This window comes from Vigna unguiculata, chromosome 5 (assembly GCF_037176805.1).
Source record: "Vigna unguiculata cultivar grain cowpea cultivar isolate G323 ecotype 2 chromosome 5, ASM3717680v1, whole genome shotgun sequence".
Lineage (NCBI taxonomy): Eukaryota > Viridiplantae > Streptophyta > Magnoliopsida > Fabales > Fabaceae > Vigna > Vigna unguiculata.
In genome coordinates this window covers 47,024,094-47,042,151 of record NC_140796.1, presented here as the reverse complement: position 1 = coordinate 47,042,151, position 18,058 = coordinate 47,024,094, and the positions used below count along the sequence as shown (strand labels likewise).

The 18,058-nt window shown below is 32.7% G+C and overlaps 4 protein-coding genes across 11 annotated transcripts; all 4 read left to right on the top strand.

The window, feature by feature from the left end:
• The first annotated feature begins 3,300 nt into the window (after positions 1 to 3,300).
• On the top strand, positions 3,301 to 3,818 carry LOC146886491 (CLAVATA3/ESR (CLE)-related protein 13-like). Its single transcript, XM_085673107.1, has one exon. It carries the CDS (start codon positions 3,324 to 3,326, stop codon positions 3,606 to 3,608), a length of 285 nt encoding a protein of 94 aa, XP_085529233.1. The 5' UTR covers positions 3,301 to 3,323; the 3' UTR covers positions 3,609 to 3,818.
• A 919-nt stretch (positions 3,819 to 4,737) lies between these two features.
• Positions 4,738 to 11,064, top strand: GTE4 (global transcription factor group E4). 8 transcript variants are annotated; one of them, XM_085673100.1, is made up of 5 exons: positions 4,741 to 6,903; positions 6,994 to 7,039; positions 7,115 to 7,225; positions 7,354 to 7,426; positions 7,700 to 8,578. In XM_085673100.1, exons 1-4 carry the CDS (start codon positions 5,251 to 5,253, stop codon positions 7,398 to 7,400), a joined length of 1,857 nt encoding a protein of 618 aa, XP_085529226.1. In that variant the 5' UTR covers positions 4,741 to 5,250; the 3' UTR covers positions 7,401 to 7,426; positions 7,700 to 8,578. The 8 variants fall into 8 exon arrangements, with proteins under 8 accessions (XP_085529225.1, XP_085529226.1, XP_027928418.1 ...); XM_028072617.2 differs by lacking the exon at positions 7,700 to 8,578 and adding an exon at positions 10,828 to 11,064 and having other exon boundaries at positions 4,742 to 6,903; XM_028072616.2 differs by lacking the exon at positions 7,700 to 8,578 and adding an exon at positions 8,837 to 9,178 and having other exon boundaries at positions 4,744 to 6,903.
• On the top strand, positions 9,700 to 13,041 carry LOC114185106 (diiron containing four-helix bundle family ferritin protein, putative (Protein of unknown function DUF455)). The gene is made up of 7 exons (XM_028072620.2): positions 9,700 to 10,207; positions 10,828 to 11,069; positions 11,151 to 11,247; positions 11,793 to 11,976; positions 12,072 to 12,153; positions 12,305 to 12,377; positions 12,535 to 13,041. The coding sequence occupies exons 1-7, from the start codon at positions 9,809 to 9,811 to the stop codon at positions 12,604 to 12,606; spliced, it is 1,149 nt and encodes a 382-aa protein (XP_027928421.1). The 5' UTR covers positions 9,700 to 9,808; the 3' UTR covers positions 12,607 to 13,041.
• Positions 13,042 to 13,928: 887 nt separating this feature from the next.
• Positions 13,929 to 14,802, top strand: LOC114183985 (signaling peptide TAXIMIN 1-like). The gene is made up of 2 exons (XM_028071207.2): positions 13,929 to 14,217; positions 14,453 to 14,802. Exons 1-2 carry the CDS (start codon positions 14,108 to 14,110, stop codon positions 14,574 to 14,576), a joined length of 234 nt encoding a protein of 77 aa, XP_027927008.1. The 5' UTR covers positions 13,929 to 14,107; the 3' UTR covers positions 14,577 to 14,802.
• Positions 14,803 to 18,058: the final 3,256 nt, after the last annotated feature.

Below are 18,058 nucleotides of genomic sequence, written 5' to 3'. Positions count from 1 at the left end.
ATAAGTTAGGTTACCGACTAATATTATAAATAAAATAATTGAAAATTAAAGTATTAATTTATACAATTGTATAAATAAATTAAGCATAAAAATTATTTAAATATTATTAACAAATATTTTAATACTTAAAAATATCAACATATCAACTACATTACTATAAATAATAAATAATTATAATATAAAAGTTATGAAAAAAAAATTATTGGTAAATTATATGTAAACTCAATCTTACTTCTTTAATATGTAAGTTAAGTAAATTGGATTGAATTTGATCCATATTTAAAAAAATTATTTTTTTTTCAACCTAATTCAACTCGTAACAAGTTGAGTTCACTAACCAATTAGAATTTATTATAACACTTAAAAGTAAGTTACAAGACAGAACCAAAGAAAGTAATATAAATTATTTAATGACATAATAAATTAAAAATATTTAAAACCCGACACGAATAACTCGAATACGAATACAATACAATATATATATATATATATATATATATATATATATATATATATATATATATATATATATCCCCATTAAATTTAAAAAATTATACATATTTATATCCGGTGAATCACAATTTTTTGGTCAAAATTAGGACGAAGAGGAGTTCATTAATATCCTTATCCCCAACGGATACATGAATTAGTTCTCCGGTCATTCATCTGAAGTTGTTAATTTTCTGATATGAGTTTTATATTTAAGTGATGCTCAGTGAGAAAATTTGGAAACAGAGATTACAAGATTACGAGGAGCCACATCCTTTTACATCATTTTGAGGTATTAAATATTGGATTAAGCACCAAAAGTTGCACCCATCATTTCATCCAAATTCTTACAAACGCCACCCTGCACTATAAAATGTTTTCATATATTTATTAATTCTCATTCATCTGATGTACAGTAGATTGTGACCCTTAAGCTTTGTAAGGGATAGTCAAGCTTTCAAACTTTCTACAGATGCCAAAGAGTTGTTTATTTCTAAATTCATATGTTTTTATGCAAATTTATATCGTCCCTCTTATCGTATTCAAAATATTGTCGACCTAGACATGTTAAAATATGTTTTAATATGCGAGTCAATTCGATTTATTATAGATTTGAGTCGAGTTAAATTAAAAAAAAATCAATTTTTTTAAAAGTTGATTGAACCGAAACTCATGAATTAAACGGGTTTGAACTTGATTGAAGATGAGTTATTCTACTTAGTCTACTAATATTTTTTTAAAATTATTTTATTATAATAATTTACTATTTTTAATTATATAGGTTCACAATTTCATATTTTTAAATGTTAGAATGTTGCTCAATAATATATAAATAGTTTGAATGTTTAATTAATTTGTTTGTCAAGTTATATAAGTTGATACTTTAATATTTAATTATTATCTTTATAATAATATTTCAAATATTAGGCTAACACTTTGATTAAACTATTAAAAAAAATAAATTCACTCAATTCACTCTCATTGTAATACAACAAATATATAAAATAAATTGCAAAAAAAAAAACATTCGTAAGTAAGCCAATCCATTAATCCACCAACCCGTGATGAGTCAGGATAGGTTACAAAATTTCTGGCTCACCAAAAAGTGTGACGGGTTGAGCTGACCCATTTTTAGTTCAATTCGTGGTAAACCATCCCGTGTGAACCAAATTGATTCACTTTGACATCTCTAGTCAACAAATTTTAGAGTACAAACCACATCACTTTCTGATTAAAAACATTACTCGGGCTTACTAATTTAGTTAATGTAAATCCTTCTTATTAGGGTTAAATATGTTTTTGGTCCCTTAATTTTCAGTGAATTTTGAAATTTGTCCATTTTGAAATTTTGGACCAATTTAGTCATTCATTTTTCGAAATACGTGAATTTAGTCCTCTTAATCAAATCTTGTTAAGTTTATTTGATATTTTAAGTGTGTTTCATAATAGTATTTGACTTAACATTAAAGCAAAAATGTGTCAAACAATATAAACAACTTAAATACAATCCTAAAATGCGTGCGAAACATCAAATAAATCTAACAAAATTTGATTAAAATGACTAAATCCACATATTTCAAAAGATGAAGGATTGAATTGGTCCAAAGTTTTGAAATGGACTAATTTCAAAATTCACTAAAAGTTAAGAGACCAAAAACATATTTAACCCTTCTTATTATTACCAACACGTAATTGTTTAAATTTATAATAAGGAGATATAAAGTGCTTGAATAAAATGGATAAGTTGATAAACATATTAATATAAATATTCATAAATCATATGTACTTTTAATGTTTATGGTTGAATATTATAATAAAATAAGGGCATTATTTTGGTGGGTTTTGAAACTCATCCCATATGCCTTCCTCTTATGTATAATGTTGGTGTTGTTCATCTTTCAAGCTTTTTAGTGTTCAAAACCTTCACATTGGGTAGCTGGTTGCATGAGGTAGCATTGGGAGAGACTAACGTTGAGGATTGAAGCAGTGACACATGAGAAATTATTCAAAAAGGTGTTGTTTCTTGAGTATCGACTCGAAAAAAGAGGATTGGGCATTATGTCACCCTATCATTGACTTCAACATCTTTCGACGATGACTTCAAAATCACGAATCATGAAATTGAAGTTCCGATAATTCCAAAGAGAGATGTTGCGACTATGATAAAATCTTCAATAGAGATAAATGTTTACTACTTTGATGTGGTGCTAATGGAGCTTTTGACGAGAAACGTGACATAAAAGAGACAATGGTTCAGGTGCAGAAGACAATATGGGAAAGACACCCGATGGGACGTTAGAATATTACGCAGAAGAAAACCTAAAAAATGAACAGGACAATGAAATACTATAAAAAGAAAACATGGAAGATGAAAATTAAGGAAGGAAAGTTATCTTGAACCAAAATTACACTTATATCTTTATTAACCAACAAAAAAACATTTATACTTTATTATTTATAAATAAATAAAATTACGTGTAAAATAATATCGAATTACACACTATAAATGAACTATAAATTAAGTAGGAGATTCAAAACCCATTTTATTTAAAAGTACCGTAAAGTAACTTCCTCATAATAAATTTGTAAGTTATTCATTAACTTTTCTCCCGTCTCATCTCTTAACTTAGAATATTTGTAGGGTTTCCAAAACTAAAGGACTCTTATGCGAGAGCACTAGCCTCTAAGTTAATAATTAAACAGAATCCAGTCCTATATCTAATACTCTAAACCCTCTTTTTATTCTTATTCTGCCACATTATAAGTAACACATATTGGTATGCTTTCACACTCATCAAGTTTTGTCCAACATTCATTCAGAGTTTGATATCAGCATGGCAAGTACAACAATGGCTCGAGTGTTGATGCTTGTGATCCTCTGCACCCTTTTCATCACTTTGCAGGCACGTAATCTCCATGGCCACCCATTCATTCCTCAAAATAATGTTGCAGAGAAGCATCATCAATTTCATCACAAGTACTTAGGTTTGGACCTATCAGAACAGCATATGCATCTTCAAGATGCTGCTGCTGATGTCCCTCACAAGGATGGAAATACACATAGACTCGCCCCAGAGGGACCAGATCCTCATCATAATTTTGCAGCACCACCCAATTGATTAAAGTAGCTTTCTTGGATTAATGGAACATGCTAAAAGGTTGTCTTATGAACATCTTAATTTTCTGGTATTTTCAAATAAACCTACTTGCTTCTGAAACCCACTGTTCTTGAGCATGTTTAGGTGGAGTTTGAATCATTTTTGTTTGTGTTATTTGTCTCCCTTTGTTTGTGCTGCATTTTGTTTTTTCCTTTTTCACTGTTAGAGAAAGTTGAAGGTCTTATGCCAATAATATATCTCACCTTTCTTTCTTATGTCGATTTATATATATATTCACAATGATAGTTAATTATAATATTCTTTATAATTTATTTTAACTGATTAAATCCTCCAATGTGAATTTTAGAATTTTTAACATTAAAGAGTAGCCACTATTTTAATTCTTTTGATAAAAGGATTATTTTTTTTCCATCGTATTTACTTATGTTATAATAAAAATATTTAAAAATATATGTACAAACTGCACATATATATCCACCGATTCTAATAATGGAAAGACTTAATATTATTTTGTTTCAATAAAAAATATTAATTACAAAAACTTTCTAACACTTAATTTTTTCATTGTCATTCTCAAAATTAAGTCATCTTACAGGCTAACATAATAACATAATTTATACAGAGGTATAAAAAGTAAATATGAGGTATGATTTAGTTAAACTTTTTATATAATAATAATATAAAAAAAGTCTACGAATTTTAATAAAAATAATTTAATGGTTCATTTATTTTCCACTTGTTTTTTTACTTAATCCAAACTTTAAGTTTTTTTTTGGGTTCTCATTCTTCATGAGACTAATTGTTTTTATCATAATATTAAACTGTACCTGATAAATTTTAAAGAATCCATCAACTACTGTAAATCAATCAAAATTTTAGAAGATTCTTTAATACACTAATGTCAACTGGACTATGATCCGCAACCTAAGCCCAAAGACAATAAATCCAAAGGCCCAACAAAACCTCATCTCACCCGCCATGCCGGCGCGTGTGGATCTCTTCAGGACTGGGCAGGACAGTGCCCGGTCCGAACTGACGAATACTCTTCACGCGCCACACCCCGCTTACGCAATCTTTTTTATTTTTTTGCCAACAAATCCTCACGTCACAAATCCGGCTTCCCTTCCTACCGCGTGACATCCACGTCCCTCTGTCTCTCCCCTGTCATTGGTGCGTGCATCCCACAGGCCAAACCTGTTAGCGAGTCTACGTGCAAAGTTTTGATGCTAAAACGGTTCTCTGTAACGCACCTCGGACGCGTCACTATCCACTCACCCGGTCCACGGTTCCACACATGCATCTACCGTTGCCGTACACCTGTGACGCGATAAGATGACACGATTTGCCGTTCACTTGCACTGAAAGAGAACCACACCGAGAGTTCTAGAGAGAATCTCCATCTCCAGAGAGAGAAACTGTGAGATCTGATCGGAGCACTAAGGTAACACAGCTCCAAACCCTATTCTGTGTCCTCGTGACCCCTCGCTTTCTTCTTCTCCATCGATTTGTTTCTATTTTCGGAATTTCACTTGTAGGCTGTCTTATTAGGTTATTCTCCTCCCTGGGTAAAACCCTATCTTCGGATTCTAGGGTTCCGTTAAGGTTTTAAGGGGAGGGAAAAAGCAATTAGGGTTTTGCATGTATGGCTTCGGGACAAATTGGGGGAGATGATGGCAGCAAAAAGGAGCAGAGATACACAGAGAGCAAAGTCTACACAAGGAAAGCCTTTAAAGGTCCTAGGAACAAAGCCAACGCCAACGCCGTGAACGTCGCTCCTCGTACTACCGCTGCAACTTTTACCGGGGACGACAGTTCGGGGACTATTACCGCCGCCCATTACAACAGTAGGGATAACATCACTGTCGATAATGGTAATCCTAGGGCTAAGGATAATTGCAATAACGCCTTGGTTCAGCAGGACCTGGAGGATGGGAATTCAGTTCGGCCGCAGCATGTGAACGGTGCTTTGAATGATCCTTCCGGTATTCCCGGGATACCAGAGTGGTTACCGGGACCAGGGAGTTTTGTTAGGCTAAGTTTGGATTGGCGGTCTAAGCCAGAGTTAATGAGGAGGCTTGAGAGTGAGCTCAATATGGTTAGGAGTTTGGTGAGTAGGATTGAAGAGAAGTTGGGGGTGATTGGAGCTCAATATGGTATTTCAGATATGATGGTGGATAGTGGGACTGGTAGGAGGGTTGGAACTAAGCGTACTCACTCGGAGGTGGCCTCGGCTGTTGTTCCACCACGAGAGCCTTCCCAACCTTTGCATCAGTTGAGCGTGTCAGTGTTGGAGAATAGTCAAGGGGTTGGCGAAACCATTGAGAAGGAGAAGAGGACGCCCAAGGCGAACCAGTTCTATCGCAATTCGGAGTTCTTGCTTGGGAAAGAAAAGTTTCCACCTTCAGGGAGTAACAAGAAGTCTAAATTGAATGGGAAGAAGCATGGTGCAGCTGAGATGGGACATGGAATGGGATTGAAGCTTTTGAAGAGTTGTGGTTCGTTGCTTGAGAAATTGATGAAGCACAAGCATGGTTGGGTGTTTAATACTCCAGTTGACGTTGAGGGTCTTGGTTTACACGATTATTTTGATATCATCAAGCATCCAATGGACCTGGGCGCTGTGAAGTCAAGGCTGAACAAGAATTTGTACAAGTCACCCAAGGAGTTTGCTGAGGATGTGAGACTTACATTTCGCAACGCCATGACTTATAATCCCAAAGGACAAGACGTTCATATAATGGCTGAGCAGCTGTCAGATGTATTTGAGGAGAGATGGGCTGTAATAGAGTCAAATTACAACCACGAAATGAGATTTGAACAAGATTATGGTGCGGCTGGCCCTTCGCCTTCACCTTTGTCTAGAAAGGCTCCTGGGTTTCGACCCCCACCTATTGATATGAGACGGATTTTGGATAGGTCAGAATCAATGACACAACCTCAAAAAAACATGAGCATCACTCCTTCGTCTCGAACCCCTGCTCCCAAAAAGCCCAAGGCCAAAGACCCTCATAAAAGAGACATGACATATGAGGAAAAGCAAAAACTCAGCACAAACCTTCAGGGTCTACCTTCTGAGAAGCTAGATGCCATTGTACAGATCATTAAGAAGAGAAACTCAGCACTTTCCCAGCATGATGAAGAAATTGAAGTCGACATTGATAGTGTGGATACGGAGACTCTCTGGGAGCTTGATAGATTTGTGACCAACTATAAGAAAAGTTTGAGCAAAAATAAGAGGAAGCTTGAACTTGCTATTCAAGCTAGAGCACAAGCTGAGCAGAATGCCCTGCAAAAGGTACAGTTTTCAATTTTAACTTTCATTGATCAGTGAATTCATTGTCAAACAGTCATTGCTAAATGTTTTTTTTTTTTCATGCTTCTGTAGAGTCAGGCACCAGTTATGGTTGAGATTTCAAAAGAAGCACAAACAGGTAATTTTTAATGGTAGCATCATTGTGGATCTCATTATTAGATTAATTGATGTATCTTGTTTACGTTTTTATCAGCAGATGAAAGAAATAGTCCCCCATCCTTGCCCGCGCAAGAAGAAGTTCAAGCGGATGGGAGTAAGACAAGTGGTTCAAGCAGCTCCAGCAGTGATTCAGGCTCTTCATCAAGTGTTACTTTGATTAATTATTTAGTCAAGAGATATCTTAACCTTTATTATTCTTGCTACTGCATGCTCACTTCTGCTTTTCGTTTTGGTCAAGTGTTCTGTCTGATTTATATTATTTTATTTGTGCAGATTCTGATACTGGTAGTTCCTCAGCCTCTGGGTCTGATGCTGGGTAATAGAGAACCTAAATTCATTCTGTCAGGTAGAATCACAACCCCCAAATCTTTGTTTCGCTATATGCTCTGCTTTGTACTCCCATCTTTTTATTTTGTAGAGTGACATATGTATCTTTCAAGATTATTTTTCTCGCAACTATCGTGATTGTTTGACTCATGATTCTTACTAGGTTACCATAAATGTTTTTTCGGTTGCATTCATCCTGGTGCTCCATGTTTGTTACTGGTTTTTACTGTTTACTTTTCTATTCAAGCTTAATATTTCTGCAATTTGAAAATTTAAGACGATCTTGTTACAGGTTTAATAAGTGGGTTTGAATTTAAAATTGAATGCAATGAGTAGTGGTTGTTTCTGGAGTGTGGCCTTGTTTTTAGATTCTTTGCATGAAGTGCAGTTTTAGCAGTAAGTATTTGATGCCATTTTCTATAAAATTTTACATTTTTTTCACGTGCTCTTCATCTTTTCTTAGTTCGTGTTGTTAAAATGTTTACTTGATTGCATACCCCTTACTTGTTTGCATATGTTCCATGTCCTATTCTATTTACTTTGTTGAGAGCATTTTTTATTGGTAACATAACCTATATAACCTATGTCTTGTAGTTCCAGATGTGCTGAAGTTTAGTTTCTCTTTATGGGTAGTTGTCTTAGGAATAATTTCTGCCAAAAAGCTTTCTACTTTCTCTCTTATCTATGGCAACACTGTTGTCTGATGTAAATGTATTTAGTGTGTAGATTATAAAGATTAATGGAAGATGACCTTAAAAATATACCTCTAGAGTATAAACATAATATTTGCGTGAAAATATTTAAAGCATGGTCTATTGAAAGTAAATATTAGTGGTGTGAAAAGTCACATTTGCTATCTTTCCTCATAGTTCTCTTCAGTTATTTGGTTTCTGGAACTGTTTTGAATACGGTATCGAAGGTCTCCTGAGTAGTACTGCGTTGTTTCAGTAAATTGATTTTATTGTTTTATTTTTGGTTATGTAGAAATGTTTAGTACCTTTATTAACGTTATAGCCTCACATCCTGTTATATTGGATTTTATACTGTACGATTAGGGTTTGAAATGTTGGTTATTGTATACTCACTACCATCTCCCTACTTAATGATGAATTGATGATTTGCTTGCTTACTATATTACAAACAATGGGAACTGAAATGCATTGTTGTGGAATGACATCTTTATCTTGCACTTGTATCCATCCCCGAAAAGAAATAACAATTCTTATGAACTTGTAAACATATATTATCTATTTATGCGATAACTACTATTTTCACAACGTAACGAAATTTTTAATGTAACATGTGAATTGAATTAATCAATATCAGTTGTTGCAGTTGGTTAGACTGTCCGAGTCTATTTATTGATCATAAAATTTGTGAACTAATAACTTTTTATCCATTGTTGTTTCATTTCATGTGGATTTGGCAGATCTCAGATATTTAAGATTTGCTAGTGATGTGATTCTTGGCTAGTTCGTTTTTCCGGTTTCCAAATTATTCATCCTAATTTAGCTGTTGGTTTGTAAAGGAAGCATTATAAGGGCCACCTGTGATCATACTGATGCAGCGTGGGATCCTTTACTCTCATCATCGGAACTGTTGTACCGTTGCTATAAGACTTTCTTTGTGATTACACGAACTCATGTAAAATATTTGGTAGAATGTGATGATAGTCAGATAGTTCTCCGTAGCGGTGTACATTGCTAACTACCGCTACACTGACATGCAAAGATAATCTGTAATTCAAGTTCTTGAAGTCATTATTGGTTCACATGGTAGATGTCTCAATATGTCGAAATAGTCAATTGTAATTACTCCTTCAAACAAAGCGTCAGATATTTTAACAATTTTTCTGGTTGTATAAACTTTTCATAATAATTTGTGGACAGAACAATTAGAATAAAAATAAAATGAATTTCTCCTAATAATTATCGATTAAAGGTAGTTTTGAAGTATTAGTCGTCTAAAAATGATAATTTGAGTCATTCCCCAGTTGTTTTGAAAATTAATTACTTTTTTCAGGGTCAAAGAGAAAATTGTATTTTTATCCTGTATTCAATCAAATTTTGCTGTATTAAACTTATTTTGTCATTGATAAAATTTACAGGAACAAGGGTCCCATAATCAAATAGTTTTTACGACTATTTTCATTGACTTAAACGGATTAAACTCAATTTTAACTGGACATACAAGTGCGAAGAAAACCTTTTTTAATTAAATTAAAAACGTAGTGATACAGTTTAAAAACAAAACTAAAAGCGTTTTTTTTTTTTTCAATTTCTGACTCTGCACTGCAAGAGGTTAAACAAAACTGAGTTATAGTGTTGGGCATATTTTGGGAGAAAGAAAGCTTGGAGGGAGAGTAGGAGCATAAGCATTGGGGAGTGAGGAAGCGGAAGTGATGCAGCTTCTGAAACTGGAAGCAATGATGGTATCACTTTCGGCCTCGCATTTGAAGCCCAGATGCTTCTCTTGTTCGTCTTCTTCTTCTACTTCGTCTTCATGTGGTGTGAAGGTTTGGCCATGGCGTGGTCTGGATGAATGGAGGGAGAGCCATCTGAACGAGAATCGCAGGTGGGGGGAGCATGGCCCAGAGCCCCAACCCGTGTTCTGTGATTCCACTCCATTGGGGAAAGCTTCTTCCTTGGCTGAGCTTGGTTCTATCGTTCTTTCCACCAGCGACCCTCTTGCCAAGTCCCAGCTTTCTCACATGGCTTACTCCATGTGGCGCCGCCACAACCTCCCCCTTGGCATTTCCCTACCCCCCTCTCGCCCCGCCCGACCACCAAATCCTCAACTGGTTCCCTTCTCTCTATCACTTCTTTCTTTCTATTTACCTTTCTTTTCTGTTATATTGCAAATTATATCATTAAGACCTAATTCTCCCAACACTCTCAATCCTTACAACTACAGTTAAGAGTAGGCAATTATACTAGGCAAGACTTGTTTTGAGGCATTCTCGCATGAGTTTGGAAAATTGTATTTTTGTGAGGTGTCCATGGGGAAAAAAGGAAAATTCTGATATGATATGATATGATATGGGTTAGGAATATTCTGTATCATAATAAACATCAATTATCATAATATTATGATTGCTACTAGTTTTTGTTTGTTTGTTACCTATTTACTGATAAGCTTATATATTACCGAGAAATGATAATGTCTCCTTTACAAATATTATGCAATTATGTAAAAGTGTTGTTCTATTTTCATGTTTGTGTATTTACACTGTATTGTATTTTAATTTTTTAAGAATTTCCCCATATCTTCCTTGTTGTATTGCTCTAGGCTTCGCAGTTTTTTTTTTTTTTTCTTTTTTTAAATAATAATGACATGTTGATTCTTGAAGTTGAAGGTTTAATTTTCTTCATGGATTTCACTTTGTCTTGTGCATAATGAAATTGTTTTCTTTGACTTAAGGTTTCTCCTAAGGAAATCCCTGCTCCCAAGGACTCGGGTTTGCCCCTGAATGCATATATGCTTCATAATCTGGCACACGTGGAGCTCAATGCAATTGATTTGGCGTGGGATACAGTTGTCCGGTTTTCTCCCTATAGTGAAATTTTAGGGGAGGGTTTCTTTGCTGACTTTGCTCATGTTGCTGATGATGAGAGTCGCCACTTCTCTTGGTGTTCACAGAGGCTTGCTGAGCTGGGTTTTAAGTAAGGTTATTTGTCTTTTCAATTTGTTTCCTGTTCTAGTTAATTTAATTATGCTGATCTTTTGGATCTTCTTCCAACCAGATATGGTGACATGCCAGCTCACAATATTCTATGGAGGGAATGTGAGAAATCATCAGACAATGTTGCTGCACGTTTGGCTGTGATCCCGCTCGTCCAGGTTAACCCCCACCTTCATTCTTTCTTTGAAATGTTTGTTACCATTTGGTGAAAAACTGATTAATAAATATGACAATGTTGCTATTTTTTATGAGATTGTATTTCTTTTTCAAGCGTATGTGTATCAATTATAGGATATGTGAAATAACACTCATTTTATGCTTTGAAAGCTGTTGGTTAGTTTAGACTTCATTACCTTTTTCGTTTTCATTTGTGCGTAGAAATGAGTAATAGTAATCCTGAGTTTTGGGCCTCTGACAAATTTATCTGGATTCTGGAGTGCTTCGTGAAGATTTCTAGAGGAGTCCTTTTTACACTGCCTAATTAGGGCTCATAGAATAACTCTTTTGTTAAAGTTGATGATTTTTATTAGTCCACAACCATATTTTACATCAACATTTTTGCCCATTGGCTTATATTTTTCACTAGCTATTACCTCTTGCAAAAGTGGGACATGTTCTTTTCTGAAAATTCCTGGAAATGCTTATTTACACAAGCTTTGAATCATGGGAGTTGTTCTAAATGTATTATTTATTTCACTTGTAGGAGGCTAGAGGACTAGATGCTGGGCCACGCCTGGTGAAAAAATTAGTTGGGTTTGGAGATAATAGGACATCTAAGATTGTGGCAAGAATCGCTGATGAGGAAATTGCACATGTAGCAGTTGGTGTCTACTGGTTTGCTTCTGTCTGTCAAAAAATGAATTGTGCTCCAGACTCCACTTTTAAAGGTTGTGAAACCTGGTTAATCTTTACTTATCTGCTTCGATACAACACACTGAAGGCATTGAATTTTCAACATTAATGTATTTTTGCAACCATTCAGAGTTGCTAAAGGAATACAATGTGGAACTGAAGGGCCCCTTCAATTATTCAGCTCGAGATGAAGCTGGCATTCCCCGTGATTGGTAAGAAAGAAATTATCCCAATTGTTTTCTAGGTTGTTCCTGCGACATTTCAGGCTTATATGACTGTCAAGATAGCTGAAAAATTCGATTCTACCACTTCACCTCCATATGAACCAACCTTAACATTTTGGTTTCATATTCTGCTGTCTAGGTATGATGATGCATCATCTATGAGCAATCAGGACAAGAAAGACAAAGATGGCCACAAGAAACAACTATCTGAGGTAATTTTATTTTTATGATAATTATTTTAAAAATATGTATATCAGCTTGTCATTAGATGACTACATTAAAGTTCTTTAAGTTGTCACTGCATAATCTATTTACACTTTTTTTTTTCTATCTAGCTTCTTCTGGCTTGATATTGATGTGTTGTCACAGGTTTACGAGAGGCTGGCATCCATCATTGCTATGGAAAAAGAGAATTCAAGTTTGACCAAACCGCCTGAATGATCTTGGCACCATATCATGAACAATTGCTATTTTCAGGAGAGAAAAATATAAACTGATATTGCAAGGTCGACTACAGTATTATTATCATATATACTTTGAAGAGATAAAGTTCCATCGACACGTTTGGTGATGCAATTTTTTTCCACTGGCAACGTTGTTTGACTGCAATACAAAGTAGTAATGGAAATTCTGAAGTTCAATCCTCCACGCGTCCAGTATTGATGTGAAGCGTAAGGAAAATGAAAAGGAAATAATGTTGTTTAGTTTGAGTACATAGACTCTGATGTAAGTAGCATCACTTTTTTAATGTGTATGATATCAAAGAAGTTAGCGTGATGTAAAAGTTGAATGAAGTCAATGGTTATTCCTTAGCTTCTTGGATAGTGTGCCGTGTATGTATATGATATCTATCAAGGAGTCATTACATTCTTGTAATATTTTTATTTTACAATTATAAAGGGAGGATCACACAACAAAAATTAAAAGGGAAAGTGACACAATTTCATTTCAAAAACTGTCACATTATAAATATCTTTAAACTTGAAATTTAAGTATCATGGTTTAAGAGTTTTTCTAGAGAATAAAGAATTTTTGCAAGTTCAATTAATAAATTGAAATTTATAATATTTGAATTGTTTATCATCAAATTATCTTTTGTTTTTTTAAATATTTTATCTTAATTGATTAATTAAAATATTTTAATTTTTTAATAAAGTAATTCATTTTGTTAAAATAAAATTTTATTTTAAAATTATTTACTTTAAAATATAAAATTTTAAAATTAACTTCAAGAAACATTACTCAAATTTAAATATTCAAATTATATTTAACAATTCAATTATATCTATAATTATATATCTATAATTATTTGTACCCTTTGGCGTTTTCTTTTATTATTTTTTAATCGATTAAATATGTTTTTAATGAAAATTGAAAATGTTTCTTTTCGAAACTTTGGACTAGTTCCTTAACTTTAGAGATGTTTGTATTTAGTCTCTTTAATCAAATTTTAAGTTTATTTGACGTTTCCAACACATTTAATCATAGTATTTACATTTAATCATAGTATTTGAGTTGTTAAATAAATTTAACAAAATTTTATTAAATGTCTAAATTTATCTAGATTTTAAAAATAAAAAACTAAATTGATCTCAAGTTTCAAAGAGAAACTAATTTCAATTTTGACTAGAAGTCAAGGGACTAAAAAATATTTATCCTTTTTTAATTTATACTCTTAATTACTACTTTTTTAAATTTATGAAATTCCTTATAAATAAGAAATTCCAGAAAAGTATTTGCTTCCTATTCTGGAAAACTTGCTGTTCTTGGTAATAGTGAAGAACAAACCAAACATACTAGTTTGCCTTAACTTGAAGCCACCAAACACAAACGCGTGTGCGCGTGCGTCTCTCTTCCCTTCTTAATAACACCACCGTAAGCCTTTCACTTCTTCTTTCTCAGACCAAAGGAAAAAGAAAACACACACACCAGAAAAATCAGTATGTGCAACTCAGATGGTGATTGCAGACCCTTGGGTTTTCTCTTGGGTCTCCCCTTCGCTTTTCTTGCCCTCATCGTCTCAATCGTTGGCCTCGTCATCTGGATCGTCGGGTAAGACCAATCATCACTTTTCTTCCTCAAAATTTCTAAGATTGAAAAATACTTGTAAAAGAGTTCAAAAGATTGAAAAAAAAATTGAGATTAAATTACCTAAAATTAGTCATCATGTAATCTGAAATCGATTTTGTGATTTGGGTTTGTTTGATTTCTGATTCTGTGACATGGGTTTGGTCTGATTGAGTGAAACATTCATAAAGTTTTAAACTTTGCTTCACAATATTCTCAGGTTGTTGTTGACATGCATATGCCCCTGCTGCTTGTGTATAACGGTAATAGTGGAGTTGGCATTGGAATTGGTAAAGGCTCCACTGCATGTCATGGAGTGGTGCACCTCTCAGATCCCTTGTTAGCTTCTGGGTTCACCAATTCTATCATCAAGTTCTGGTCCTGCTTCTGTTTTTGATTAGTTTTTATTTTATCAGCTTTTTGTGAGATTCGGGTTATCAACATGTAATATTGTTATTTTTCTTTTCTGGTTTTCTGCAAAATTAATAGTTCATACTTCTTCATAGTAGTATTGTTGTTTCTTGTGCATATATCATTAGTTCTATAATCAACAATCTTTATTTTGGTTCACTTTTCTTTTTCATTTATATTGCCTTTTATCTCTCTCTCTCTCTTTGTAAACTTAAAAAGTATAAATACAGGTAGTGTGTGTCTTTCATCCACAGTTACGATAATGAACTTACAGAAATTATTGTTTTGGCTCATTTTGATGACTGAGGTTCAATCAATGATGTGAAAGATTGATTAATGTCTTCTTTTCTGTTTTATCCACCATCAAGGTTGTCCCTATCAACCATAATGTGTTTGTGACGCCAAAACAAAGAACTCTGTTTTAGCCCTTTTTGAATGAAGATTTCTTGGATGATGAGTGTCACATATTCACACTCAACTTGAACTGTTATGGAATATATTCTTAATCAAATTCATCGTTCAGATTATTTTAAAGTGTCTGTTTCATTTGAAACTTTATTTTTCCTTTTTCCAAAATATGCTATAAAATAAACAGACAAACTCGACCTTTAGTCCTTTACAGTCTGTGATTATGCTTTTGATCATTTAAAATCAAATACATGATGCTTCCCTCCCAGTTACGTTGCTTTTTCATGTCATACAACTTAAAAAGAATTTTCTTCAGCATTCAATATTTTGGTTCATTCACTGTTACTGAAGAACTACAATGGTAGATATAATGTTTTCTTTTTGCCCTTGTATATCCACGAAAAAGTAATCTGCTTCTTGACTTTGTCACAGTTTTCTTGCAGTCTATTAAACTAAAAATTATTCTCACTTTGGATGTTGATTTCTCAAATTTATCAAGTTTTTTAATACGACAGAAGTTGAAACTAAAATTTTCACGAAACTACTTGTGTAGTGTTGAAAAATAACAAATTACTGAAGCTACACTGTAACAACCACCAAAGCCTAACAGATTAGTAGAAAGGTGAGTTCATAAAGAATTTGACTGCGTATGAATGCTAATACTTGAAGTCTATTTACTTAGTATAGTTTAACCAGTAATATAGAAGAATTCAAGTATTAAGTATATAAGCAAATTAACCACTAAAAAAATAGTTTTCCTACTGGTAACAAAGCAATTCTTGGAACAGAGTGTACTAATTTCCAATGAAGACAATTATTGATGAAAATCACTGATGGGTCAACACTGAAAAATCACCCCTTCAACTGCAACCACATTCTATTCTATGTTTGCTTCCTCAATTTCTTTTTCTATAATTATATGGCCAGAGATGTCACAATGATAAGAATTGAACCATAGTGCTTCAACATTTCACATCACTTGGAATAAAAGATATACCTTATAATACTACATTTGTACATGTGTATGAATTGCTTTAATTAATAGTTAATGAAATGTTCAGACTTGGTTCCGTATACACATAATCAAATCAACAGCAATATCAGAAGGAGATTACAAAGTTGAATGTATGAGAGATTCTCAATCCCCCTTTTGGATCACTCTTATCTGCAATGTGATAATGAAACTTTACTAAACTCATCACATTCTCCTGTGTTTCCCACAGTTATCATGTCTGTGTCAATGTCATTGCATTGAAAACCTCCTTGAAATTCATGTTCCTTCTCTCACAATTATCAAAACACCATTCTAGGTTCTTCATTCTCTTGCCTTTATATACCTCTATAATACTATAAACAGATTTTTGGAACAGAAAATATGAATAGGAAGTTATCCAAATAATGATTAGGAGTATTAAGTAGTCATACGTTAAAATGATGCTATAAGCGAATTATAGGATTTTACTGTGGAAAAAGGAGAAGAATATATTGAGAATTAAGTGTCAATAAAAAAAATCTCACATTACATTTAAGAAAAATTTGAAAGTGGTAAAATTCTTCTACAAAATTAGAATACTCCAAGTAACATGTATTTGTAACAGTGTCCTATGTGTTTGATTTTAGGGTTAAATATGATTTTAGTTTCTGAATTTTTGAAATTTGAATTCATTTCAATCCAAATTTTGATATATTTTATTTTCCAAACTTTAAAATAAATAATATAGTCCTTTTAATATAATTATATTTAAATTTTTTTGACGTGTCAAACGTTTTTCATTTTAATACTTGTGTTATTTACACCGTTTAACACGTTCTTGTTTTATTATTAGCTGAAGAACAAATTTAACAGATAACAAAAATGTATTAAAGTTTCAGACACAAACGAATTTTAATTTCGTGATAAAATTCAAAGATTAAAAATATATTTAATTTTAATTTTATTCGATATTTGTTTTTTTAGGTAGATTGAAAAGTATGAATATTATTAAGCCGAATCAGATTATGAATTATAAAAATGTATTGAGAAATACGCTGAGAAGGGAACAAAAAGGAGCAAAAGAGTCATGGAAGAAAGATCCATTTTTTAGAGTTTATCTTATAACAAATTAAAAATTAGTTTCCTTAGAAATAAAAAGTAATATCGGTAACAACTCAAAAAACGATTAAAGACATAGGTTCAATGAACTCTAGTTAAACAAAGAAAAAATGAGCTTTAAAATATAGGTTTACGTAGGATGAGGACTTCTATGTTGGTGGCAATTTTTCTTTAAAAATGGTTTGGCGAAATCGTAAGTTAGCTTATAATTTAGACGAACTCACCAAAATTTCAAGATTCCTTATGAATGAGTGTCAAGAACAATTTTCATTCTTGTAATTCTCTATTTTTGTCAACTTTAAATAGCAAGATACAAATTTATTAGATATATAGCACGTTTAGATAAGTTAAAATGAAATATTAAAATATTACTCAGTAAGGACTTGAATCCAAATAACGCAATATTACTCACTTATTAAATTATAATGTGCTCACTTAGAATTTTATTTTTCTTTTATTTACTTACAAATGAGATAAAATACTAAAACTAAATTTGAATTTAAATATTTTGAAATTCAAAAAATGGATATGAATAGTTTTGACAAATGAGTGAGAATATTTTTTTTCCTAGAGTTTTTGTTTCACATATTTTATCATTTTATCGAGAATTTTTCAATTTTAGTGACAATCATCCTTACATTTATCAAACTTTATTTGTGTTGTCTTTTTTTTTTTCGGTTTCTTCGTTTTTTGTTTTCAAATGTCAATTTTTAATTGATTTGAATATTTGGTTCAAAAGTTCTAAAATTTAGTTTCAATTATATTTGGAATCATATAATTTAGTATTCAAGTTAAGATTCGAGTTGTAGAAAAATATAGTATTTATTGTGGTATTCTTCATGTTATTATTTACCATATTACTTTTCACGCCATATTTTTCATTGTGTATTATTCATCACACATATTGATCATCTG